The 21,337-nt window shown below is 31.4% G+C and overlaps 3 protein-coding genes across 4 annotated transcripts; all 3 read left to right on the top strand.

Moving 5' to 3' along the window:
* Positions 1–3,873: 3,873 nt before the first annotated feature.
* Positions 3,874–4,387, top strand: LOC133299213 (phytosulfokines-like). The gene is made up of 2 exons (XM_061498651.1): positions 3,874–4,005; positions 4,126–4,387. The coding sequence occupies exons 1-2, from the start codon at positions 3,880–3,882 to the stop codon at positions 4,249–4,251; spliced, it is 252 nt and encodes an 83-aa protein (XP_061354635.1). The 5' UTR covers positions 3,874–3,879; the 3' UTR covers positions 4,252–4,387.
* A 6,772-nt stretch (positions 4,388–11,159) lies between these two features.
* LOC133299153 (uncharacterized) lies at positions 11,160–12,358 on the top strand. Of its 2 annotated transcripts, none has more exons than XM_061498594.1 (2): positions 11,160–11,644; positions 12,092–12,358. In XM_061498594.1, exons 1-2 carry the CDS (start codon positions 11,221–11,223, stop codon positions 12,148–12,150), a joined length of 483 nt encoding a protein of 160 aa, XP_061354578.1. In that variant the 5' UTR covers positions 11,160–11,220; the 3' UTR covers positions 12,151–12,358. The 2 variants fall into 2 exon arrangements, with proteins under 2 accessions (XP_061354578.1, XP_061354579.1); XM_061498595.1 differs by having other exon boundaries at positions 11,160–11,651.
* Positions 12,359–16,679: 4,321 nt separating this feature from the next.
* Positions 16,680–17,160, top strand: LOC133299101 (uncharacterized). The gene has a single exon (XM_061498526.1). It carries the CDS (start codon positions 16,751–16,753, stop codon positions 17,042–17,044), a length of 294 nt encoding a protein of 97 aa, XP_061354510.1. The 5' UTR covers positions 16,680–16,750; the 3' UTR covers positions 17,045–17,160.
* The last annotated feature ends 4,177 nt before the right edge of the window (positions 17,161–21,337 follow it).

The following is a 21,337-nucleotide window of genomic DNA, read 5'->3' as shown; positions in this document are numbered from 1 at the left end:
AGATTACATCACAGTGTTAGAAGTATCAATGACCACCAATACACCTACATGGTTTCTCTTAGTTCAAATTCTTTTAGCTACATGGCTCTTGTTTGTTGGCACAGACCTGGTGTAACAATTAGCATATGAAATTAGCATTAAATTATGAGAAAAGATCTCTTTATAATTTTTTTTACAAATTACACTAAGTATGACCAGTCATACACTATTGATTAAAGTATGACGGTCAGACACAGTATAGTTTGTAAAAGTTTCTAAACGAAAAGTTTGTAAATATAACATTTCTTTTTTTTTTTGGTAAACATATAACATTCCCCTTAAATTATAGTTAAAACCTCGACTTGAAACTAATAGTTTCAACTTTTATTATGCTTAGATGTTAGCACAAATCTTCTCATCCATGAATAAAAATAAGAAGTCCGAGAGTCTTATGAAAAAATGAACCTTATTCTTTCGATCCCTCTCCTTTTCTGTTGATCCGTGACAGAGAGGAAAGTGAGGGGCATCAGGATTTTGGTGATTATGCTTCTTGGCAATCTGTCTATTCTGATTTATCTTTGGCTTTTTTTTCTTGTTGGGCTAATAGTGAGTAAATAGAAAAAGAGGTTAAGAAATGACAGGGGTATGCTTTGAATTATCTATTTAGATTATAATAATTAGTACATATTTTTTGTGAAATCTAAACTTTTGCTCTCTTCTCTTTTTCATTGTTTTCTTTGCATAAAAAATGTTTATTTTAGGGGTTGAAAAGGTGTAGTTTTTTTCAAATTGATAGTAGATTTTGTCGTGACATCTTCCACCTCCTTCTTTCTCTCTATAACAAGTTAAAAGAGATATTTATAAGTTATGTTCTCTGGATTGGTATTTCGATCTTCCACATATTGTGATTGAAGAGAGGAACAAATATTTAATTTTTCGTATTTTGGCCTCTCATATATATTATGTTTGAAGAGAGAAACAAATGTTTAATTTTAGCTCCCCACAAAAAAAATTTCAGGGTCCGCCAGTGTGTATAGCCATGTTAGATTATAAATATTGTGTTATACTTATGGTACCGTTCACTTTGTTATAGACGCTACTATATATTAACATTGTAGAATGTAGATCACCTTCATCTGTGTGAAAATCTTTATGTCCCACAAGTACAATTATAGAACTTTCTCTGTTCATGTAAAGGCTTGGTTGGTTGGTTCAACCGTTATATCTCTCGTGGTGGTTGATTTACTTGGATATAAATCCAGACTTTATTTGGGATCAGAGAACTTGGGGAAGGAAGAAAGTGAAATAATTTTGAATCCAGAAATATCATGTTTTTAAGCCACTGTCCTTGCATCTTTTTCACAAGCAACAAACCCCAACTGCATTCGTAATTATAAAAAACTGTATTCATGTTAAGAAGAAATTCGTGAGGGTACAAAAGCTGATACTGAGTTAGATCGCACTATAGATGCAAAGGCTGAATAATAAATGAAAACCTTCTTCCATTTCCAAATGCCAATGCTGAATTCTTAACTTTTCTCTTTCCACCTTAAGTCATCCAACCGGCCAACCCCACCAGCTGCAACCATCTAATCAATGCGAAAAGAATTGTCCACAATTTGTGCCCTCTCAATGAGAGGCTCTCATTGCTTGAAGCTGCTAATGTTGCCCTTCATTGAACGGAGAAAAAGATAACCATGATCATTGTCAACCCTTATCAATTTAGAGTTCATCTACAATCCCCCACGCCTGAGGTCCACCAGCATAGCCCCGTGTGAGTATGGGATTCCCCTCTTAAGCATGCGAAAGATCATCATTTCATGAGCAACTTGAAAATCATTTTGACATATTTTTGCATTACAGATTTGCTTCTTCAATTTGATGCACATCATGATTGTTTGTAAGATCAGGTGACGTCAGAGTCATTAAGCAACTCTTATATATTCTAGAAAGAAAAAAGAATTAATCAAGAATAGCACAGGAAGCTATTCATAACACGCAGGTATAAGTAAAACTGTAAAAGTCGTATATCTTAATATCTTACCATAAAATATCGTTTGACAAATCCAAACAACTTAAATTCCAAAGGCGTTCCTGAGCCACAAAAGGGTAACATTAAAATCAGGTGTTGTACCAAATACCATTGGCGCAAGGGGTAAGGACTAAGGAGTTTGTGTCCCTTAACCGGTGGTCTCGTGTTCGAGTCCTCAGAATGGAAAAAATGTATGGGAGAGTCGCTCCTTTTATAGAGTCCCACAATACTCAAACCAGACTAATCTGAAAGATGAACCGATTGAAAAGAGTAAAAAAAAAAAAATGTTGATTGAAGAGAGCAGATATTTCAACCCTCAATTTGGGTCTTACCATATAACATAAACTCACCAAATTATGTTGAAGAATATATGTAATACTAGAATGGACTTCAGCAAACTGCAGAATATGCATAATTGGAGCATAACAGAAGTAGCTATATTAAAGATAACAACTAAATGACAATATGAAGTTCACACTTGACAGGCAGCCGTAGTCTTTCTTTAGACCCCTCTAAACTCATGCTAAGCGAGGGAATGAATCTTCTCCTATTAATTTGTGTATTATCTCGCATCGTATATCTTTCCAAATCTGCATAAGCCCCATCTATTTAATCTAAAGTTACATGTGAGATTTTAATGGGACATGATCAATTATACTCATATATAATAACTTTAATTTATTATTCATATGAGCAGTTAGATACAACTTACAAGTGGAGATTGAATTTAAATTTTTTTATTCTTATATAAATGTAAATTGATACCATTCCAAAAAATAAAAAAATTGATATGCCCCAATTTTAATTAAAAAAATATTATTTTTACTAACATAAATTTAAAATCGAAAGTCATGTTAAGTGAACGCTTTTACATTTTTTTTAAATAATAATAATAATAACTAAGATTAAGAATGTGCACACAAAAAAAAAAATTAATATGAATATTTAAAAAGTATTAATATAATCTGATCCAAATTTAATAGTGAAACAAATTCAAACTTTCATTTATTGTATATCTGATATCTCCGTTTACCCTTCTCTTGGGGTAAGAAATGGCTTCCTAATTTCTATCCTTACTTTTTTTAATAACCACCTTAATTATTTTTCAAATAAAGTACTTTTTGATTTCTCAATAAATATTATTAGGCCTAATTTAATTTCTTAAAATAAGTTAAAAAAATCTACTCGCGATTTTTTCTAAAATTCAAAGAAAGTGACTTACGCGTGGTCTTCTTTGAATTTTAGAAGAACCATAATTTTGACTAAATAGACCTGTTTTAAATTTCAGACAAATTATAAGTCGACTTTTTTTTTTCTAAAATGACCTCATAATTTTTGTTGAGTGCCCAAAAAATAATTTACTTTTATCTTTATCTTCTTTTTGAGGTGAGTGATTCCTCCAATATCCCACGAAGCTTCAAACTTCAATTCTTTGAATAGGAGAAATTCCAAATCGGAACTAGTCAATGTTAAGAATTCAGGGGAAGCACCTGGATTGATAAAGCCAAATAGTGATTTTGTCAAAATAAATGGATTGTAGAGTTAACGAAGATTACTTGTTTCCAGAATACCAACTATTGACTATGAACAGAATCACTAAATTTTCAATGACTGCACCAAGCATTTAGTCATGCCAGTCTGCAATTAATCTCTGTCCGATCTTGAAAATTCCATTTCCTTTTTTTTTTTTTTTTTTTTTTTTTTGTATAATGAAGCCTTACTTGTTAATTGATTTTATTGTAATTTATAATTATTTTTGTACAGTTCTAAAAGACTAAAGTTTCATTTTTGCCCCTTGTAGTTCCACGCTGTCTATAAATTGATTCTATTTGGAGTCCAACTCTAGCTGCGGTTGTAGAAAGCAGAGAATGAAAATGTCGTCTAAGATCAGTGTTTGCATGGTAGCCTTCTTCTTCCTCTTCCTAACCCTCACATATGCAGGCAGACCTGTCCCTTCTTCTTCCAATGTTATTTCGAACAATATTCAACATGGGGTGAGTTATTTTCACTAATTTATATCATATTCTTTTTTGGAATTGCTGCAATTACATCACATACATTTTTTCTTTTATGTTGTTCAATTACGAATCTTCTGCTCTTATATATGCTTGAAGGTTTTGGAAGAGGAAATAGCCAACATAGAGGAAACTTGTGAAAGTAGTGGCGAAGAAGAATGCTTGATGAGGAGAACTCTAGCAGCCCACACAGATTATATCTACACACAGAAGCAAAAGCCATGATATCTATCAATTATTGGTCCTCTCTTGTAATTATATATACAAACAGTAGCCTATATATGTCGCTTTTTGACAAGAGCTAGTTTAGTCAGCTATCTTTCAGTTGTTTTTTTTATTTTTATTTTCCTTCTCTGCCTGATGTGGATAGATACATTTCTTTTGATTTCATATTGTAAATCTATGTATATTGATTATGGTAGAAATAAATTGGGATCTTTATCTTTCACAACTTCAGTCTCCTAGTGCCATAATCTTGAGTTTGGACTTGGGACATCTTCAGCACATATTAAGGAAACTTGGAAAGAAAAATAGTAACATTTTTTACTATGATACCCTTGGAGCTCTGTTGTGCTGACAATTGTCATGTCAAATAGAATGGAATCTTGCAATCTTGCACGTTGAACCTAAGCATCAGCTGTAAAGTTTTCAATTTGTTTGGCATAAAACCAACAAAATAGCCGAAAGTTACTTTGATTTCCAAAGTGAATATTAACTTTTGTGGGGAGACAGAGACAGAGAAAAGCTTAAAATTTTGAAGTTTCTTAGCTTACAAGTATATGTGTCCTTTATTACTACTCGAAGAAAATTGAAATATTTTTGAACTGTTTCAATAATTTTGCACTGATTTGCTCCTATTATCTTTTTCCTGACTTTAATGATGTGAAGAAGGACAAAATGAAGTTTATTTATTCTTCTGGATAAAATAAGCTAGTTTATCCTAGACCTGAACATGTGGAATTTGTTCATAAATTGTCGGTGAAATCTTCTGCCTATCTACTTTTGTATATTTTACTTCCAAAATGCCCTGTTTTATGAAACAGAGGTCTAAAACCACACACTATTTTAGGAACTCAACATAGTGATGTTCGCCTATTTTTCTCCTTTGCTTGCTATGCTTGTCTTGCAACAGATATCAAAAAGAAGACATCTTGCTTTTGGTTGGCAGAGAAATAGAAAATTATTGCCTGGTTTTTGGAAACTGAAACAGCAATTTCTTTATTAAGCTTCAATTAATTATTTTATTGTGAACATTTAACATTTACAAGAAAAATATTCCTTTTTTTTTCCTTCTTCAGTTAATGAAGAGATTCATCAAAAACCATACGACGCCAATTTTCTTGGCTACAAGTATTAAAGTTCTGGCAATTCCCAATCGCATTTTGTCTAGTATAACTGCAAAATATTGCGCAAGTCACCCACTCATTAGTCATCGTATCATGATAGCAGTAATGTTCTTGGTATCATTAAATCCTCTATCTGTTTTCATCTATATTTAGGACATATGTGTAGAAAACGTAGGATTGAGAAGGGTTTTCTTTAATTCTAGAACTTCTTAGGTTATCAATCTTTGCAGCGCAATCTAGTCTTCGGGATAAAAGTCTTTTTGTATAATCCAAAACGCAACATCAAATTGAAGATAATGAATAAAAGACAGCGCAATTAGCTTATATTCATCAACAATTAGTCATACAAAAAAAAAAAAAGGTAAAATAAATATAGCCTCTGATAGCGTTAAGCCATAAATTTGGCAGGCAAAAGTGCCAAGCAGTTACAATTTACAAACATCAGAATTAGACACCCGTTTATGAAGTACTTATGGAGTATGTTATTCATAGATATTATGGTGTGAAATATATTCAAAATTAATCCCTTTTTAACATACTTCAATGTAGAAATGTCCATGCAAACTTTCTCCTGTTTTTTTCTGTGGCTAGAGGTTGAATGCTTTACCTTTGGAGGGAAATTTGTCAAGATGGTTAATTTCCTGGTTTTGAGAACGTTCTTCTTCTCGTGTGGCTCAAATCTTGAGTGAGGATTTAGCAGGAACCTTTGTCCCATGATTTCTTTTGGACTGTTTCTGGCCCCGTAGTCTAAAAACAAAAAAGAGCCTTGGACAAAAAAACATGCCGCCATGATAACATCTAAAATGTACCAGAATACAAAGCAATTGACATGTAAACATTGACCGTCTTTTTTTTAAATGCTCCAGTGCACTTGAACGTTCTTCATTATGGAATGCTCTACTGCATGCATTGTTGGCAGTAACAAGATGATGAAGTTGGCCAACAAGAATTATTTTGACATATTTATATTTGATTACTATCAACGATGGCATGTCCCTTACCTGACTGATTCTGTGAACCACTAGTGTATCGCTTCTCTATGGATTTGTGTATTGTTGACACAAAGGTGGCAATTTAACGTACGGAATGTGCTGCTGAATTTGTAGTGAGTTTGAACTGAATTCTTAATTTAAATATTTTATTGACCTTATCTTATTATTAAATTTCAATCTTGCAATTAATATTAATATATGTGAAAAACAATACATAAGATATGAGAGTAAATTGTTTTTAATAAGAAATTTAAAAAGTCATTAATTAGTAAGAAATGTGTATTAAAAAAAAATTGTCAAGCAAGTTATTAGAGGTTATAATTTTTTTTTTTGAGAACAATAACTTTCTCTTGGGGGTGCATTGTATAGGACTTTAAAAGATTATTTTGAGAAAAAAATCTTATAGATTTTAAAAGATTATCTAGAATTGTAGTGACTTTAAAGACTTTTTTTCAAATCAAGATTTTATAAAATTAGATTTTAAAGAATTTTAATAGAATTTATAAGATTTGAAAGGACAATATGAATTTATAAGATTTTTAAAAAATCATATGAAATTTTAACAAACATTCAAAAATACAAGAGACAAAAAAAAAATAACAAAAAATTGCAATTATATTAAGCTACTATTTTTGAGTTGTTACATAAATTTGAGTTATAGTCTAAATTAAACATCATGTTATACAATAGAAAAATACTCGCATAAATTTAGTGTATCAAAGGCATTATACTAATCACATTAATAATTATAATAATTAATCACTAATAAATCAAAATAAATTTCCAAAGTTAAACGAGACAACATTTTCTTTTCTTGGGCTAAGAAGTATTGTTAGAAGCATAGTTGTATAATAAATCAAATAGATATGTTTGATAGGACCAAACTTTCGAGTCACTTCAGATTTAACTTGCACGACAGAGACACGGAACTCGATACGTTGACACATTAATTTTAAAAAATGTCATATTTCGACACGTTAGGTGTAACGTCTGGCCGTTTCAAGAATCAATTAATATCCTCATATACTAACACGAGACTTTTCAATATGCTTTTTCCTCACTCGTACACTTCCTGAGAAAACTTTCTAGGGGGTCACCCATCCCAAAATTGTCCCAAGTCAAGCACGCTTAACTATGGAGTTCTTCCGTTCCGGGCTACCGAAAAGTAGATGCATCTTGTTAGTATAGATAGTACAAATTAATTCTTATAAGCTATCCCAAACTGTGCATGTAACACCCCAAATTCTGACAATTTATAATAGCATAAATAAATTCAATATTTTTATAAATAACAGCGGAAGTTCAAAATAATCGAATTTGTGAAGTGTTACCGCCGCACCTGTACATGGACAAGTGCAAGGCTAACTCTATACATTCAAATCAAAATCTAAGACTACAATTTTTTTTTATACATAATATTTATGACAGCTAGAAATCCTGAGTCGTATCCTCACTGCCCACTGCTAGCCCGATTCCTTGCCACCTGATTTATTGAAAATCTGCTCCCCCGCAGCCGCAGGATCATTGCAGTCAAACAATCACAAACAGTCAGCAAAGCTGGTAATCCCAATCAAAATACAAAAATAAATAAATAAATAAATAGAACTCATAATAATTAAATCAAGTAATATAACTCAAAAATTCAAATCAAGTATCAACTCGTTATTAATTATATTAATCTTTATTTAGTCCATTTATTGTATTTAGTAAGGGTAATTTATCAACTAACATATTCAGCACAACATTAATCATAATATTACATAAATGGTAATATTCACAACTCAATGACATTCATCATAATCAAATCAAATAACATTTCATTATTAATCATGTTTAAGTTCATTGTACTTAGTGGGAAGAGAACCATGGTAGACCCGGAAAACCCTGCTAGTCTACCCCGTGACCCGGGAAAAAACCACTGTTACCAGCCACGTATAATCAAAATTGGCCATAATCAATTCACATCTTCCTAGTGTGCACACCTCTTCCCAAAGTTGCTACTAGTACCCCGGGAAAAAACCACTGTTACCAGATACCACTTTAGGAAGAACAGATATAATCTTTTTCACATCAGTTTCACATCGGAGGCATAAAGCCCAAAAGTTGTGTTCATCACCTTGGGAGGTACCATCCCAAAGCTATCCTCCCACTATTAATTTATTCAATCACATACAATCAATTCAATCTTGTCACGATTCTCATAATTGTCAAATAGTTTTCATGATTTCCACATCAATTTAATCAAGATTGTAATTTCCAAAATGAATCTTTCAATAATATCATAATTTCCAAATCCATTATCCAAGAATATCATAATTTTCATATTCAACATCTACCAGGGTAAAATTCAAGTCCAATCATCATATCATAATTTTTCAAATCAAAATTCAAATATTCACATCTATTAGGGTAAAGCCAAAATCCAATAATTAATCCAATTCATTTATAGAGGTTAAAATAATTTAATTTAAATACCCTAAGGGTACATATAATAAATGAAAACATTCTAAAATTTCTTAAGGATTAAGATTACATATACATCAAACATATAACTATCTGAAAGATTAGGACACACCCAATAAAATTTCATACACAAGAAATCTACAACCACCTAGAGATTAGGATTACCTGGTCTCCGTTTTCGCTAACTTCTAGAAGAAAAGAGTAATTTGGGGCAGAGAACCGGTTGGTAACCAGAAGAGTATAAAATAAATTAAACTAAGTTTTTGAACTAAGAAGAGAGAATAGTAGAGGAGAAATGTTGAAGAGTGAATTGGTTTGATTAGGCTAGACCTCTATTCATAGTTGAAGTTTAGGGCTTACACATTACTGACTCAATGCTGACTCATCATATCTAAACAATTTATGTTTGTTGACTCATCATATCTAAACAAATTACTAATCAAACATAAATACATAAATCATCAATCAATTAATAAATCAATTAATCATAATTTATCATCTAATATATATATATATATATATATATATAATTATATATTATCACATAAATAAAATAATATTACTATTATTATCTTACCTCTTATTATTTTAACTATTATTAACTCATTAATTAAAAATATTAAATACCAATATTATTAATTACAAAAATACTAAATATCATTATTATCCAAAAATATTTATTATTATATTATTATTATTATTATTATTTTATTAAAAGAAAATATGGGTGTATTACATTCTACCCTCCTTAAAAGAAGTTTCGTCCTCGAAACTTAAAAGTTTGAACTCCTCAAATTAACTAAAAGGCATAAGGTTAAAGTTAACAAAAATATGGGGTATTACAGTGCAGTCTCATACCTGCACAGTCTTTGGAATCCCTCTCTTTCGGGTGTCGATTCGATTCATTCGTTCATGTAATCCCCCGCTGGAAGCCTGTCAGGAGCTGCTCCTTGTCCATGCCCTTTCGCACTGGCGATCACTCACGCTCTCATTAGCGCTCGGGATGTTACATGTCCACCAGCTTCCGCCTGATTCGTCCTCGAACCACACCGTACTGAAAGAAAGGCTTGCTTTGATACCACTTGTAACGCCTCGCCGCTTCAAGAATCAATGACTATCTCCACATACTAACACAAGACTTTTTAATGTGCTTTTTCCTCACTCGCACATTTCCTGAGAAAACTTCTCAAGAGGTCACACATCTCAGAATTGCCCCAAGTCAAGAACGTTTAACTATGGAGTTCTTCTGTTCCGGGCTACCGAAAAGTAGATGCATCTTGTTAGTATAGGTAGTACCAATTAATTCTTATAAGTTATCCCAAACTGTGCAGTCTCATACCTGCACAGTCTTTAGAATCCTCTCTTTTGAGTGTTGATTCGATTCATTCGTTCATGTAACCCCCTGCTGGAAAGCTTGTCAGGAGCCGCTCCTTTTCCATGCCCTTTCGATCTGGCGATCACTCCCCACCCTCATCAACGCTCGGGATGTTACACTAGGACACGTTTTGATATTAAATATTATTTTTAATATATATAATATAATTTATATTTAATACATATAACAGCCCGTAATAAGTCATATAACTAATAAAATATTCAAATTTCATAATATAAATATAAACAAAATTAATTTGTTGTACCTTGTTAATTTTTCATGATAATTTCATAACAGAAAAAAATTGATTCATAAATTATTTTTCCATGTTTTTGCTAATAAAATAAAATGTAGACTTAAAAAAAAAATGTGTCGGAGAGTTGCTCACATGTCGAAAAAGCGTGTCGAAATATTGATCGCGTGTCCCAAAATGTTGACTGCGTGTCAGAACATGTCGGAACGTGTTAGTGTCTGACACGTGTCCGACATGCATCTTTTCAAATTTTTTAGGTGTTCGTGCTATGTAGTTTTAGATCCTATTTTTTTTGAAGTTAAAACTTATTTTTAAGTTAAAACAAAAAAAATTTAAAAAAAAAAAAATTGTTTGATAATTACATAAAATTTTAACTTAAAAATTACTTAAAAGCATATATATTTTAAGAAAAGTCTCTCTATATCTTCTTTGTTTAAAAAAAAAAACTTACAATTCAAAAAAAATTCATAAGAGCTTAAAAAAATTTCTTCTTTAAATTTTTTTGACTTTTAACTTTTTTCTTTATTATTAAAAAAAAAAGATTTTTATCATAAATTATTTTCTAGGATGCAAATATAAAGCTGTTATGTATCTATTGGTACAACCAATAAACCGACCCGTAATATATCGGAGTTATGGGTTCGGGTTATAGAATTAAGGAGCGGGAAGGACAGAACATAAGCACAGTTGCCATTTTGGCAAGAAAGAAAGTTTAGTTTAGTTTATTTTATTTGAATTGAAAAATTGAGAGAGAGAAAGAGAGAGATGGGAAAGGGAAAGGCAAAGGAGAAAGAGAGGTATCTTCTGAAAACAGAACCATCGGAGTGGTCGTGGGAGGACCAAGCAGCGAACGAAGGCATAAGCAAGTGGGATGGTGTAAAGAACAAGCAGGCTCAGAAATATCTCAAGTCCATGTCACTCGACGATCTCTGCTTTTTCTATCACTCCGGTCCCAAGGCCCGCCGCATCGTCGGCGTTGTCTCCGTCGTCCGGGAGTGGTACGCCGAGGGGGATGGCGGTGCTGTTGACGTTAAGGCAGTTGGTGAGATGAGGAGGCCAGTGGACTTGAAAGAGATCAAACATTTCAAGGATTTTGCTCTGTTGAGGCAGCCTAGGCTTTCTGTTGTCCCCGTTCCCGACCACATTTGGAACGAAATTTGTGCTTTAGGAGGCGGCTATGATGGCGATGGTAATTGGTAACTTTCAACTTAATGTAAATTAAGCGACTGCATTTTGGATTAAATGTCATCTTTTTCACTTGCAAAATTTCTTGTTCATTTCCCAAACCCTAACCCTAACCCTTGGCGAGAAAGGTTGCGTCGATGCAAGCTTAAACCAGCTTATTGGTCTGGGCTGGAATTCAAGGTGCCATCCTAGTTTGGGCCTATACGAATATTTGGCCCAGTGCTGCTTCACGCATTCCTCAACTACGCGCCTTCAGAAACAACAACTACGCGCATTAAGAACTTTTTTTTTTCATCGCAATCATAAATAATACTTTTTTTAATTTCTCACGTAATCATTAAAAGTTAAATCCTATTCGTTACTGCATCATGGAATATTTAAAAAAAAAGTTCTATTAGTAGTTAGTACTTTTTTTTTTCCCTTCTGATTTTCTGATGGGGTTTTCCGATAGGTCTTGTTGGATCTCATTCTGCATTATTTGGTAGACGCAAGTATGACATGTTATGTTGAAACTTCCAGGAGGCTGGAAGGATGTTGTAGTACATTTCTATTTCCGTAGCTCAATTTAGAATTCTGGCGCTGGTTGAACACGATTTAAATCAATCTTTGCTCGTGTCACTCTGCCAGAGAATGAGAATCTATTGTTCCCCACTGAAATATTTTTAATACTGTACCGAGGTATACCCGTTTGTAAAATGGGGAGAGTTTGAAGGGATATAACACGGAAAGTTTGAATGGATATAGAGAAAAATATAAATAAATAAAAAAGCAAGAGTTAAAGTGAAACTTTTTTTATCTGTTTTAGTAAATAGGTATACCGAATTCAATACAGTGGATGTACCAAAAGTGTGCTCGTTCTTCACTGTTTTGTTTTTGGAAAATAATTTCAATACTACAAGAGTATCAAAGTCGATATACTAGGTGTATCAAAAGTTTGCTCATTCCTCACTGCTTTGTTTTTGGGAAATTTTTTCAATACTATGGGAGTATCAAATTCGATACTTCTTTTAACTTTTTTTTTTTTTTTTTTTTTTTTCCATTTCAACCTTTATTTTTCTTTATATTTTTTTAAGTCTCAAAAATTTGTCCTGTATCATCAGGTTGTAGGTACAGTACAACTATTGTACCCAAAATTTTCTCCTGTTTTTGATTCGTGTGCTTCTTTACTGTAAACCCCGTGTGGGTATTTTTGTTTCTTTTGATCAATTAACAAGGGTAGCGTCTTCAAATTTTGCTATCATTAACAAGGGGTTTTGCACGTGGGAGTTTTCATAAGCGTCTTGCCCATGTCATTCTGCTTGTTTAGCCAGGCCCTGCTGTTTTTAATTCAACTCCATATTTTTTTTGGGTAAGATATTTTGAAATTAGTGTCAGATTTAAAGTTTGACACCACATTTAAGAGTCTTTAGATCCAAAAAGATCAACGGCTCTGATTTTATAAGCATACTCTCAAATGAGGTGTCAAACTTTAAATTTGATACCGATATCAAATGATTGCATCTCTATTTTTTTTTATTGTTTCTAATACTCAAATTCCGTTTCCCCAAAAGTAAATAAATAAAAGAACAAATGAAAAGTCGTTCATGTGTTAGCATCTATTTTTTATGTTATAATCTTCTACCCTAATTATATTTTGTATATTTTATTTTCTTCAAGCACTACCTTTGCTTGAATTACATCTATATATATATATATAACCAATAAAAATATAAAAGGGATGTGGACTCTAGGCAATATACGAGGATGGTTGTTACTTGAGGAGGTTTCCTAGGTGGAGAAAACTAATTTGTAATATGTGATAGAGAAAGAAACCTAACAAAATTCCTCGATTACTTAGTTAAACTTGATAGCGAAAGAAATTTAGGCAAGACATAGGCTATGTTTCTTAATATGGTGGCTGGCTCCTTTGCATTCGTAATGGAAGATTAGAAGTTTGGGATTTTTCTCTTCAACTCCATGGTTCAAACTTGTTCAAACTAATGCCCAATCAATATGGAATGAAGTCGCATTTTACACTTCTATTTTTCCTTTCATAAAAAAGGTCGGGTTCAGAGGATATATAAACCAAGAAAATTGCGTGGAATATTATGATGATGTCACCAGATATCACCCTCCCTTATTGATTTTTCTAGTTTAATTGTACACTTTGACCAAAAAATAATATAAAGAAAAAGATTTACTTTCACATCTAAAATAACTCTTGTGGATCTGATCAATGCTAATAAAAGAAGAAGAAAAAAATATTAAAATAGATAATTATAAAATCTTAATCGTTGATTCACTTTTATATGATTGTGATCTTCTCGTATGTTCATAACTTCATATTATGTTTTTTTATCACATAAGAAGATCTAAATCCTACCCTTGTTGACTTTCATGAACACAATTTAAATGGCTACTTTGGATGGTATAATAACAATTTTTTCTTTTTACTATAAAATTTATAAATCTACTAATTATCTCGTAAATTATACAATTATTTTTAAATTTAAAATTTAAGTTAAGAAAAGTATTTAAATTATAAGAAATATAATTAATTTAAAATTCAAAAATATAAAGAAAAATAACCTAAAAAATTTAAATTGCTCTTAAAACAGTTTATTCTATTTTGATATAAAAATATGGGAGTGGATCCTCTCATGTGAAAAAGTTTTCATGTGATTATGTTATTTGGTCACAACCACTCATTGATTATGAAATAAGAGAGAAAAAAATGTATAATTTTTAAATGAGTGATTGTGATCAAATAACATAATCACTTTTTTACATGAGAGGATCCACTCCCTAAAAAATATATACATGCATCACAAAAAGATGAAGGCAAAAAAAGAGACAAAAGCAATAATTTCGTGTTTCCATTTTGTTGAAAATATAATTAATTTTACAATAAAAAAGACTGCTTCTTTAAAAAAAAAAATTGTTTACATTAATTTATGGGGTTTATAAATCTTATGTTGCTAGATCAAAGAAGAGAGAGAAAGTGAGAGGAGGAAAGAGAATTTTTAATTTTTTTTGTGATCCCCACATCTTTATTGTCTCATTAAATGACAAAAAAAACTTTAAATTAAGGGTGTAAGTAATAAAGAAACTTTAAGCAAGGATGTAAATGATTCAAAATTTTGGAGAGGGAATAAGTGATTTTAGAGGAAACTTATAATTTTATTTTTGAAATTTTCCCTTTAATTTAAGGCTTTTATTTTTTTTATGTTGCATAAGATAATTATTTTCTGCAAAAAATAATAATAATTGTGTACTATGGTAGTACATAATTATAATCATAAAATTATTTTTTTTTCTTTTCGCCACAACTGCCGACAATAACTGAGGAGAGAAGAAGAAAAACTTTAATATTATAACTATGTGATAGGTTATTTTATCTACCATTTTTTCTGCATACTTTTGCCTAACACTCTAAAATACCATTAGATCATAATCTCAAGAAGAGAGATAAAGATAAATGTTAGTTAAGATTCTAATACAATGGTATTTTAGAGTGGTAGTCAAAGGTAGGCAGAAAAAATGGTAGGTAGAATAATCTATCTCTATAATTATATGTTACTAGTAGTACATCATTTTTTTAGGGAATATTTTTTTTTCCAACAACATAAAAGATTGATTTCCATTATTTATTTGTTTATTGAAAATATTACAATCAGTTCATCGCTTCGGGACTAATTCAATTCGGGACGAATCCATAATTAAGATTTTAAATCCATTCTAAAAATAGTATTGAAGAGGATGAATGCATGTTCATACCCCAATTTGCTCTCATCTTTCATGTGCCAACCAAACTACCTCGTTTGGTTGATTTCCGTTATTTTAGTCATATCTTATAAGTTGTTTTGAAGCAATTTAAAACTTTGTGAAGAATGAAGATGAAGAATTGGAAGGGGTCAACATCCGCCAGGCGCTATAAGTTATGGCCAGGGCAAGTTCCGATGTCCAAGTATTTATATTTAAGTACGGGGAGAAGTGTGCGCCATACCATGCGCCATGTGCGAAGTGCTTGAGCGGAAGATAGCAATCGTCAAAGAGTTATTGTCAGAATGGAATGAATCTCATCCATTCAATTTATTCTATTATATGATAGATTTATTTTTTTAAATTAAATTTAATAAATTTTAATTGTTCGATTTATATATGTATTTGATACGTTTTAAGTAACAATATAAATATGTACTTGAAAAAATATGAATAAAATATTATGACATAAATAAGTACGTCACCTAACAACTAATAACTGTTTAATGAAGAATTTATATGCTTCAAATTCGTACGGTCCATAAATAAGCAGTTTTGCAGTTTCTTTTGAAATTCTCGAGTGGAAAACTAACATTTACGACCCTCACCGACGCCGGTCCAATGAATTTGATGACTAGCATCAATCAAAGTTAATATCTCCAATAAAAAGGTCAATAGTCAATGCTACAATATAATGTTCACTGACTTTAACAAAAGGAAAAGAGTTTGATAAAAATTAGTAAAACCGATTGAAGTGATCAAGATTTGAATAAAAACATTTTCCTTTAATAAATTGGAAAACACATATTAACATTATACAAACACAAATTAAAGGATAGAAATCACATATAGTTAATGGGAAAATATTTTCTCCTTTTAAAAGGAGAAAATTTTTCTCATGTTAGTGACTCAAAGTATAAGTGGATCTCACCTTAAATTTTTTTCTCTTTCCACTATTTTTTGGGACCCACTTATGCTATGGGTCATTAACATGAAAAAAAAAAATTCTTTAAAAGAAGAAAATGTTTTCACATAATTAATTATAATCACAAGTAAAAGAGTGAGGAAAATTATAGCGAAAAGATATGGAGAAGGGTCAAGGTTAGGCGTAAAAGTCAGAGAAAACGGTGAATGGCAAAGGTGGTGATTAATTGTACTATGGAGGTCATTTTATAAGAACTCCATACCCGAGACCAAATACGGGCATCTAGGCTTGTGTATTATGTTTATATAAAGCCACACACACTCTCTCTTTTAATTTTCTCTATCTATCTGTGATCATTCCAAGTGACTCAATCGCCACGCGCGTTCGAGAGCAAGCAAATACAGCAAAGAAAGAAAGAAGTTGAGTAAATAAGAAAAGAATGGTATGTTCGTTGTAGATGCCAGAGAAGTGTTGAGGTTTAAGAAAGAATCACTCACTAGTAGTGGAATTAGTGGAATAGATCAGAATCATCAGATAGAAATGGCGAATCAGTTGGGAAATCTGGTGGAGTCGATAAAGTCAAAGGTGAGGTCACTGAAGAAAAAAGCGAAGAAGCCATACGTGAAGATGGACAAGAGTGCAAGCGTCAAGGTTGAGATTCGCAGCAGAAAAGCTCGCAAGCTCATAGACAAGACCTTAAAAGCTGCTGATACTCCCGGCAAGCAAGCCCTCTCTTAATTCAAACCTATTCTTTTCCCTATCTCTCTCACTCCCTCGATCAATATGTATATCCTGCAACTGCTGCTTTGTTTCTGCATCGATCAAAATTATATATATATTACTCCATTTATCTATCTGGCTAACTCTTAGATCCAATGATAATAGAATTTTTATTTAATCTTATTAATTTCTGTCCTTCGTTTCTATTATTTTTGGTTTGATTAGGTTTTATCGTGGATTAATTAATGGGAAAATATTTTCTTATGTTGCATGAGAATTCAATTCTTATGTTGTTATACTTCAATTTGCGTGCAAACTTTTTTTTTTAATAAATGTGAGGTCCACCACTAGTTGAGTTAGAAGATTGAATTCTCATGCAACATGAAAAAATCAAACCCCTTAATTAATTATCATAAACTTCATCACAGTTTTTTCGTAATGAATAGCCAATATGATCGATCGCCGGTGGCTGGAGATGATTTCTCTTTTCTCCACGTTCAACGGCCGAATGATATTTCTTCAGATGAAAATTATATTAATTATTATTTTTATGGAGGAAGGTTCGAGTTTAAAGTCATCGTTTGATCAAGAAGATTAATTAATGCTGAAGTAATTATGAGTTAATTTTGAATTAATGCGCAACCTATGAGACATTTAATTCCGTAAAGTGATCCATCTCAAGCTTTATTCTTGATTCCAATAATTATTTGCTTCCCGTTACTTTTTTTTATGTCCAATGCCGATCGCCTGCGATTCGTTGAAAGTTGGTTAGGGGTTCGAATGGATAGCGTGTAGTGCATATTGGTCATTAATTAATTAGATGATTTTTATTGGCTTCAGTTCCACCACCAATATACAAAAGCATTAATAATATGATATTGTTAGTATCAAATAATGTTATTATTAATGTTACTATCATATTTTAACCGTTGATTTCTGTCAATCAATAATTATTATTTATTATGAATTAATAATTAACTAATGAGTTTGATCTGTGAAAATAATAACTATTAATTGATAGAAATTAACAGTTGAAATATGGTAGTGATATCGGTAGCAAAATTATTTAGTAGTAACCCAACACTTTAAAATTTTGGGTTGAAGTGGTTCTTTACATGGTATCAAAGCTTTCTTGACCACAAGGTTATGAGTTCGATCTTTACCGCCCTCCACTTGTGGAATTAAATAAGTATAAGGTAAACCAAAAATTGGGTCTATGCAATAATCACGCTTCAAGCCCAAAGGACTTTCCCATTATGGAGCGTGTTAGAGAACAATATAAACCATTAAAAAATTTCAACATCCCTAATATTATATACAGAGAATGTTTTTTAACTGTATTCATATTTATTTATTTTCATTTTTTTAACTCGTTAAATTCGTCCTATGGAGAGCATATGAGCTGTTTCTGTTTTTTAAAATATTTGTGGAACAGACATTAACCTTTGCAAGTTAAAATAGCAGGTTATGTCAACATTAGCTGTGGGATTTGGTTCCGGAGGTATACTTTTTGTTGCATTGTTTTAAATTTTATTTTGTACAGTTCTTAAAATAAAAGTGTGCTTGCAGATAATTCAACATATTTGAAATTGTAAAGCGAATATTATTTTCCTTAAAGTTACTGTAAAATTCAAACCGTTGACAAACATGATTAATTATAAGTGTTATGTTTTTTTTTTTTTTTTTTTTGAGTTACCCAACCCTAATTACCTCTTTGAGGTGAGTTGGCTCCTTCCGGTATCCCCACGAGCTTCGACTCTTTGAGCCGGCTATGAGACTAATCCGGAGTGCGGGAGAGCAGTAATGGCTAAAGGTTCAGCCCCCTCCCCAAGAATGCATTCAGCAGGAATCGAACACATGTCCAACCCCACTAACTCAGCGCCAAATTACCAACTGAGCTGCACCCATTGGGTATTATAAGTGTTATGTTATATGACACAAAATATATTATATCATAGACACAAATAATTAATGGGTCCAATTGAAAGAAAAACAAAGAGAATAAAATAAAGGAGAAGACTATACTTACAACCTATTTTTTTTACAATATCTTACAACTATATATCTTAATCGTTGATTTCCGTCTATCAACGGTTTAGATTTTCGTAAATTAAATTTATTAATAAATTATTAAATCACAATAAATGATAACCGTTAATTAACAAAAATCAACGATTAAAATATATAATTGTAAGAGATTGTAAAAAAATTAAGTTGTAAGTATAACATTTTCCTAAAATAAAATGGATCCACACATTTTTAAATCTGTGGCATGATACATGTTGTCTAATATATAATGACACTCATAAAACTCTTAATTAATATGCGAGGAAACTAATTCTATAACGTCTTGTCGTTCATTGATTATAGGATTTTCAGTTTCACACTTCATAAAAGTCAAGCGTGTCATCTGTGCACATATTTTGTCAGATCCTTTCATACAACATATAGTATATTTTAATTGGAAACAACATTTTTTTTTTGCTTTTTTAGAGTAAATATTTTTTTTGGTCCTCAGCAAATTTTATAATACCCGTTTTAGTTCCTAGTAAATAAAAAGACCATTCGTAGTCTCTAAAAAATTCAAAATAGACCCATTTAGTTGAAATCGTGGTTCCTCATAAATTCAAAAATGAACCATATTAGTCCCTCAAAAGGATTAAAACGAGTCCACTTTGAATTTTTTAGGGATCACGAATAGCCTTTTTATTTGTTAGGGACTAAAGCGGGTATCGTAAAATTTGCTAAGGACGGAAAATAATATTTACTTTTTTTTTTATTTTATTTTTTGCCACATTCCGAGTTTTATAATTTTTTTTCTCAATGTACTCATTTTATGTGAATACGACATTTTAATTTTCATATAATTTATATTATGTGATAATTTTTATTTTTTTTGGTAGGCTTATGTGATAAATTTTAATTATTCAATACCACATCAATTATCATAAGTTTAATGACCAATCACGTCAAACGAGAAAGAGTTTATGAGTTTTTCTTGCTGCTTTAATTTTACCAAGTCTATTATTTTTATTTAATGGTTTGGTTGATTTAAGTTTTTGATTTTTTGCCTGATCATGTTTGTTTGTTTTATATTAATTTTATAAAATATTATAAATTAGAAATAGTTGAATCATTCACATAAATATTTTGTAAAAACATAACATTATATGATAACCTTACATTATTTTATCTCATAAATTTTTTAAAAATAAATTACAAGTATCCTCATCGGAGATAATCCTATTCGAGTCTAGAGCATCCATATCATAGTTCATTTAACTCTTTCGAAGGAAAAATTTTTACATTCACAAAAACTTGAACTCAAAACTTTACTTAAGCAGAATTAAGTATGTACCGCTTAAATCAATTCCATTGGTATATTCCAATTTTAAAACACCCTTTATACAGGAAGAATATTAACCTGAAATTTAAAACCTTCAATTGATCATTTTTTTCTCGATCTAAAGATATTATAATTAGACAACGCAAGCATGAACTAACACTAAAGAGTATAAAAATATGCCAAGTTTGGTAAACTGTCTCGAAGCGAATTGGTCTGCCTTAGGCTGGGCCAACTCCATAATAGCCTTGTAATCATTTACAATTTCTAGCATTTTCATTTTTTATTTGAAGTCCAAATGGAATTACGGTTAGGGAAAATAAAATAATACATGAATAATGGAGGTTATCATTGGAAGTGTTGAAGTTAGTTTACCTGAAATTAATCTCTCACTGTCAATATTTTCAATATTTCATCTTTACACGTTTATGTTAGTTACTGTCATTTACTTTTAACAAGGATAAAATGTGATGAATCTCAGCCAGTCAAGCACCAACTATTTTACAGAAAGAAAGTTTGATGTAGAATATGCCTTTCGATTCCAAAATAGAATTATCAGTTCAAATGCGATGCTTAAGCATCCTCCATTCCTCAATGTCGGATTGGTAGGTGCAGCAGAATTTCTTCACTATGTGAGTGTTTGGATAAGAAGTTATGGTATAAACTGGAACGTTGAGCCCATCAATTGATTTTGCAAGACCTCAAGCACAACTTTCGGTTCTCCTAATATCACATAGATTGATAATGGAAATACTTAACATTTTTAGACATTAATGTTAGTTATTGCTATTTACTATAACAAGGACAAAATGTGACCTATCCCAGTTGTAGCAGCCTCTAGTCTGAGACAAATAATATTGACCTCTTGATCTTGTCCGTCCCATGTCTCATATCATTTTCATCTGTTAACATAAATAGTGCAACAGAAGCTGCTTTGTTTCTCACAGACAAAATCAAAACAAATTTAG

The sequence above is a fragment of the Gastrolobium bilobum genome, unplaced genomic scaffold (assembly GCF_033153095.1).
Source record: "Gastrolobium bilobum isolate Gb01-03AN ecotype WA unplaced genomic scaffold, APGP_CSIRO_Gbil_v1 utg500, whole genome shotgun sequence".
Lineage (NCBI taxonomy): Eukaryota > Viridiplantae > Streptophyta > Magnoliopsida > Fabales > Fabaceae > Gastrolobium > Gastrolobium bilobum.
This window is presented reverse-complemented; position numbering and strand designations above follow the sequence as displayed.

Excerpts from the sequence above, each read along its gene's own strand:
- LOC133299213 (XM_061498651.1), top strand. The coding sequence starts at position 3,880 with ATGAAAATGTCGTCTAAGATCAGTGTTTGCATGGTAGCCTTCTTCTTC. Across the intron at positions 4,006-4,125 it reads CGAACAATATTCAACATGGG|GTTTTGGAAGAGGAAATAGC; the intron begins GTGAGTTATTTT and ends ATATGCTTGAAG.
- LOC133299153 (XM_061498594.1), top strand. The coding sequence starts at position 11,221 with ATGGGAAAGGGAAAGGCAAAGGAGAAAGAGAGGTATCTTCTGAAAACA. Across the intron at positions 11,645-12,091 it reads AGGCGGCTATGATGGCGATG|GTCTTGTTGGATCTCATTCT; the intron begins GTAATTGGTAAC and ends GTTTTCCGATAG.
- LOC133299101 (XM_061498526.1), top strand. The coding sequence starts at position 16,751 with ATGTTCGTTGTAGATGCCAGAGAAGTGTTGAGGTTTAAGAAAGAATCA.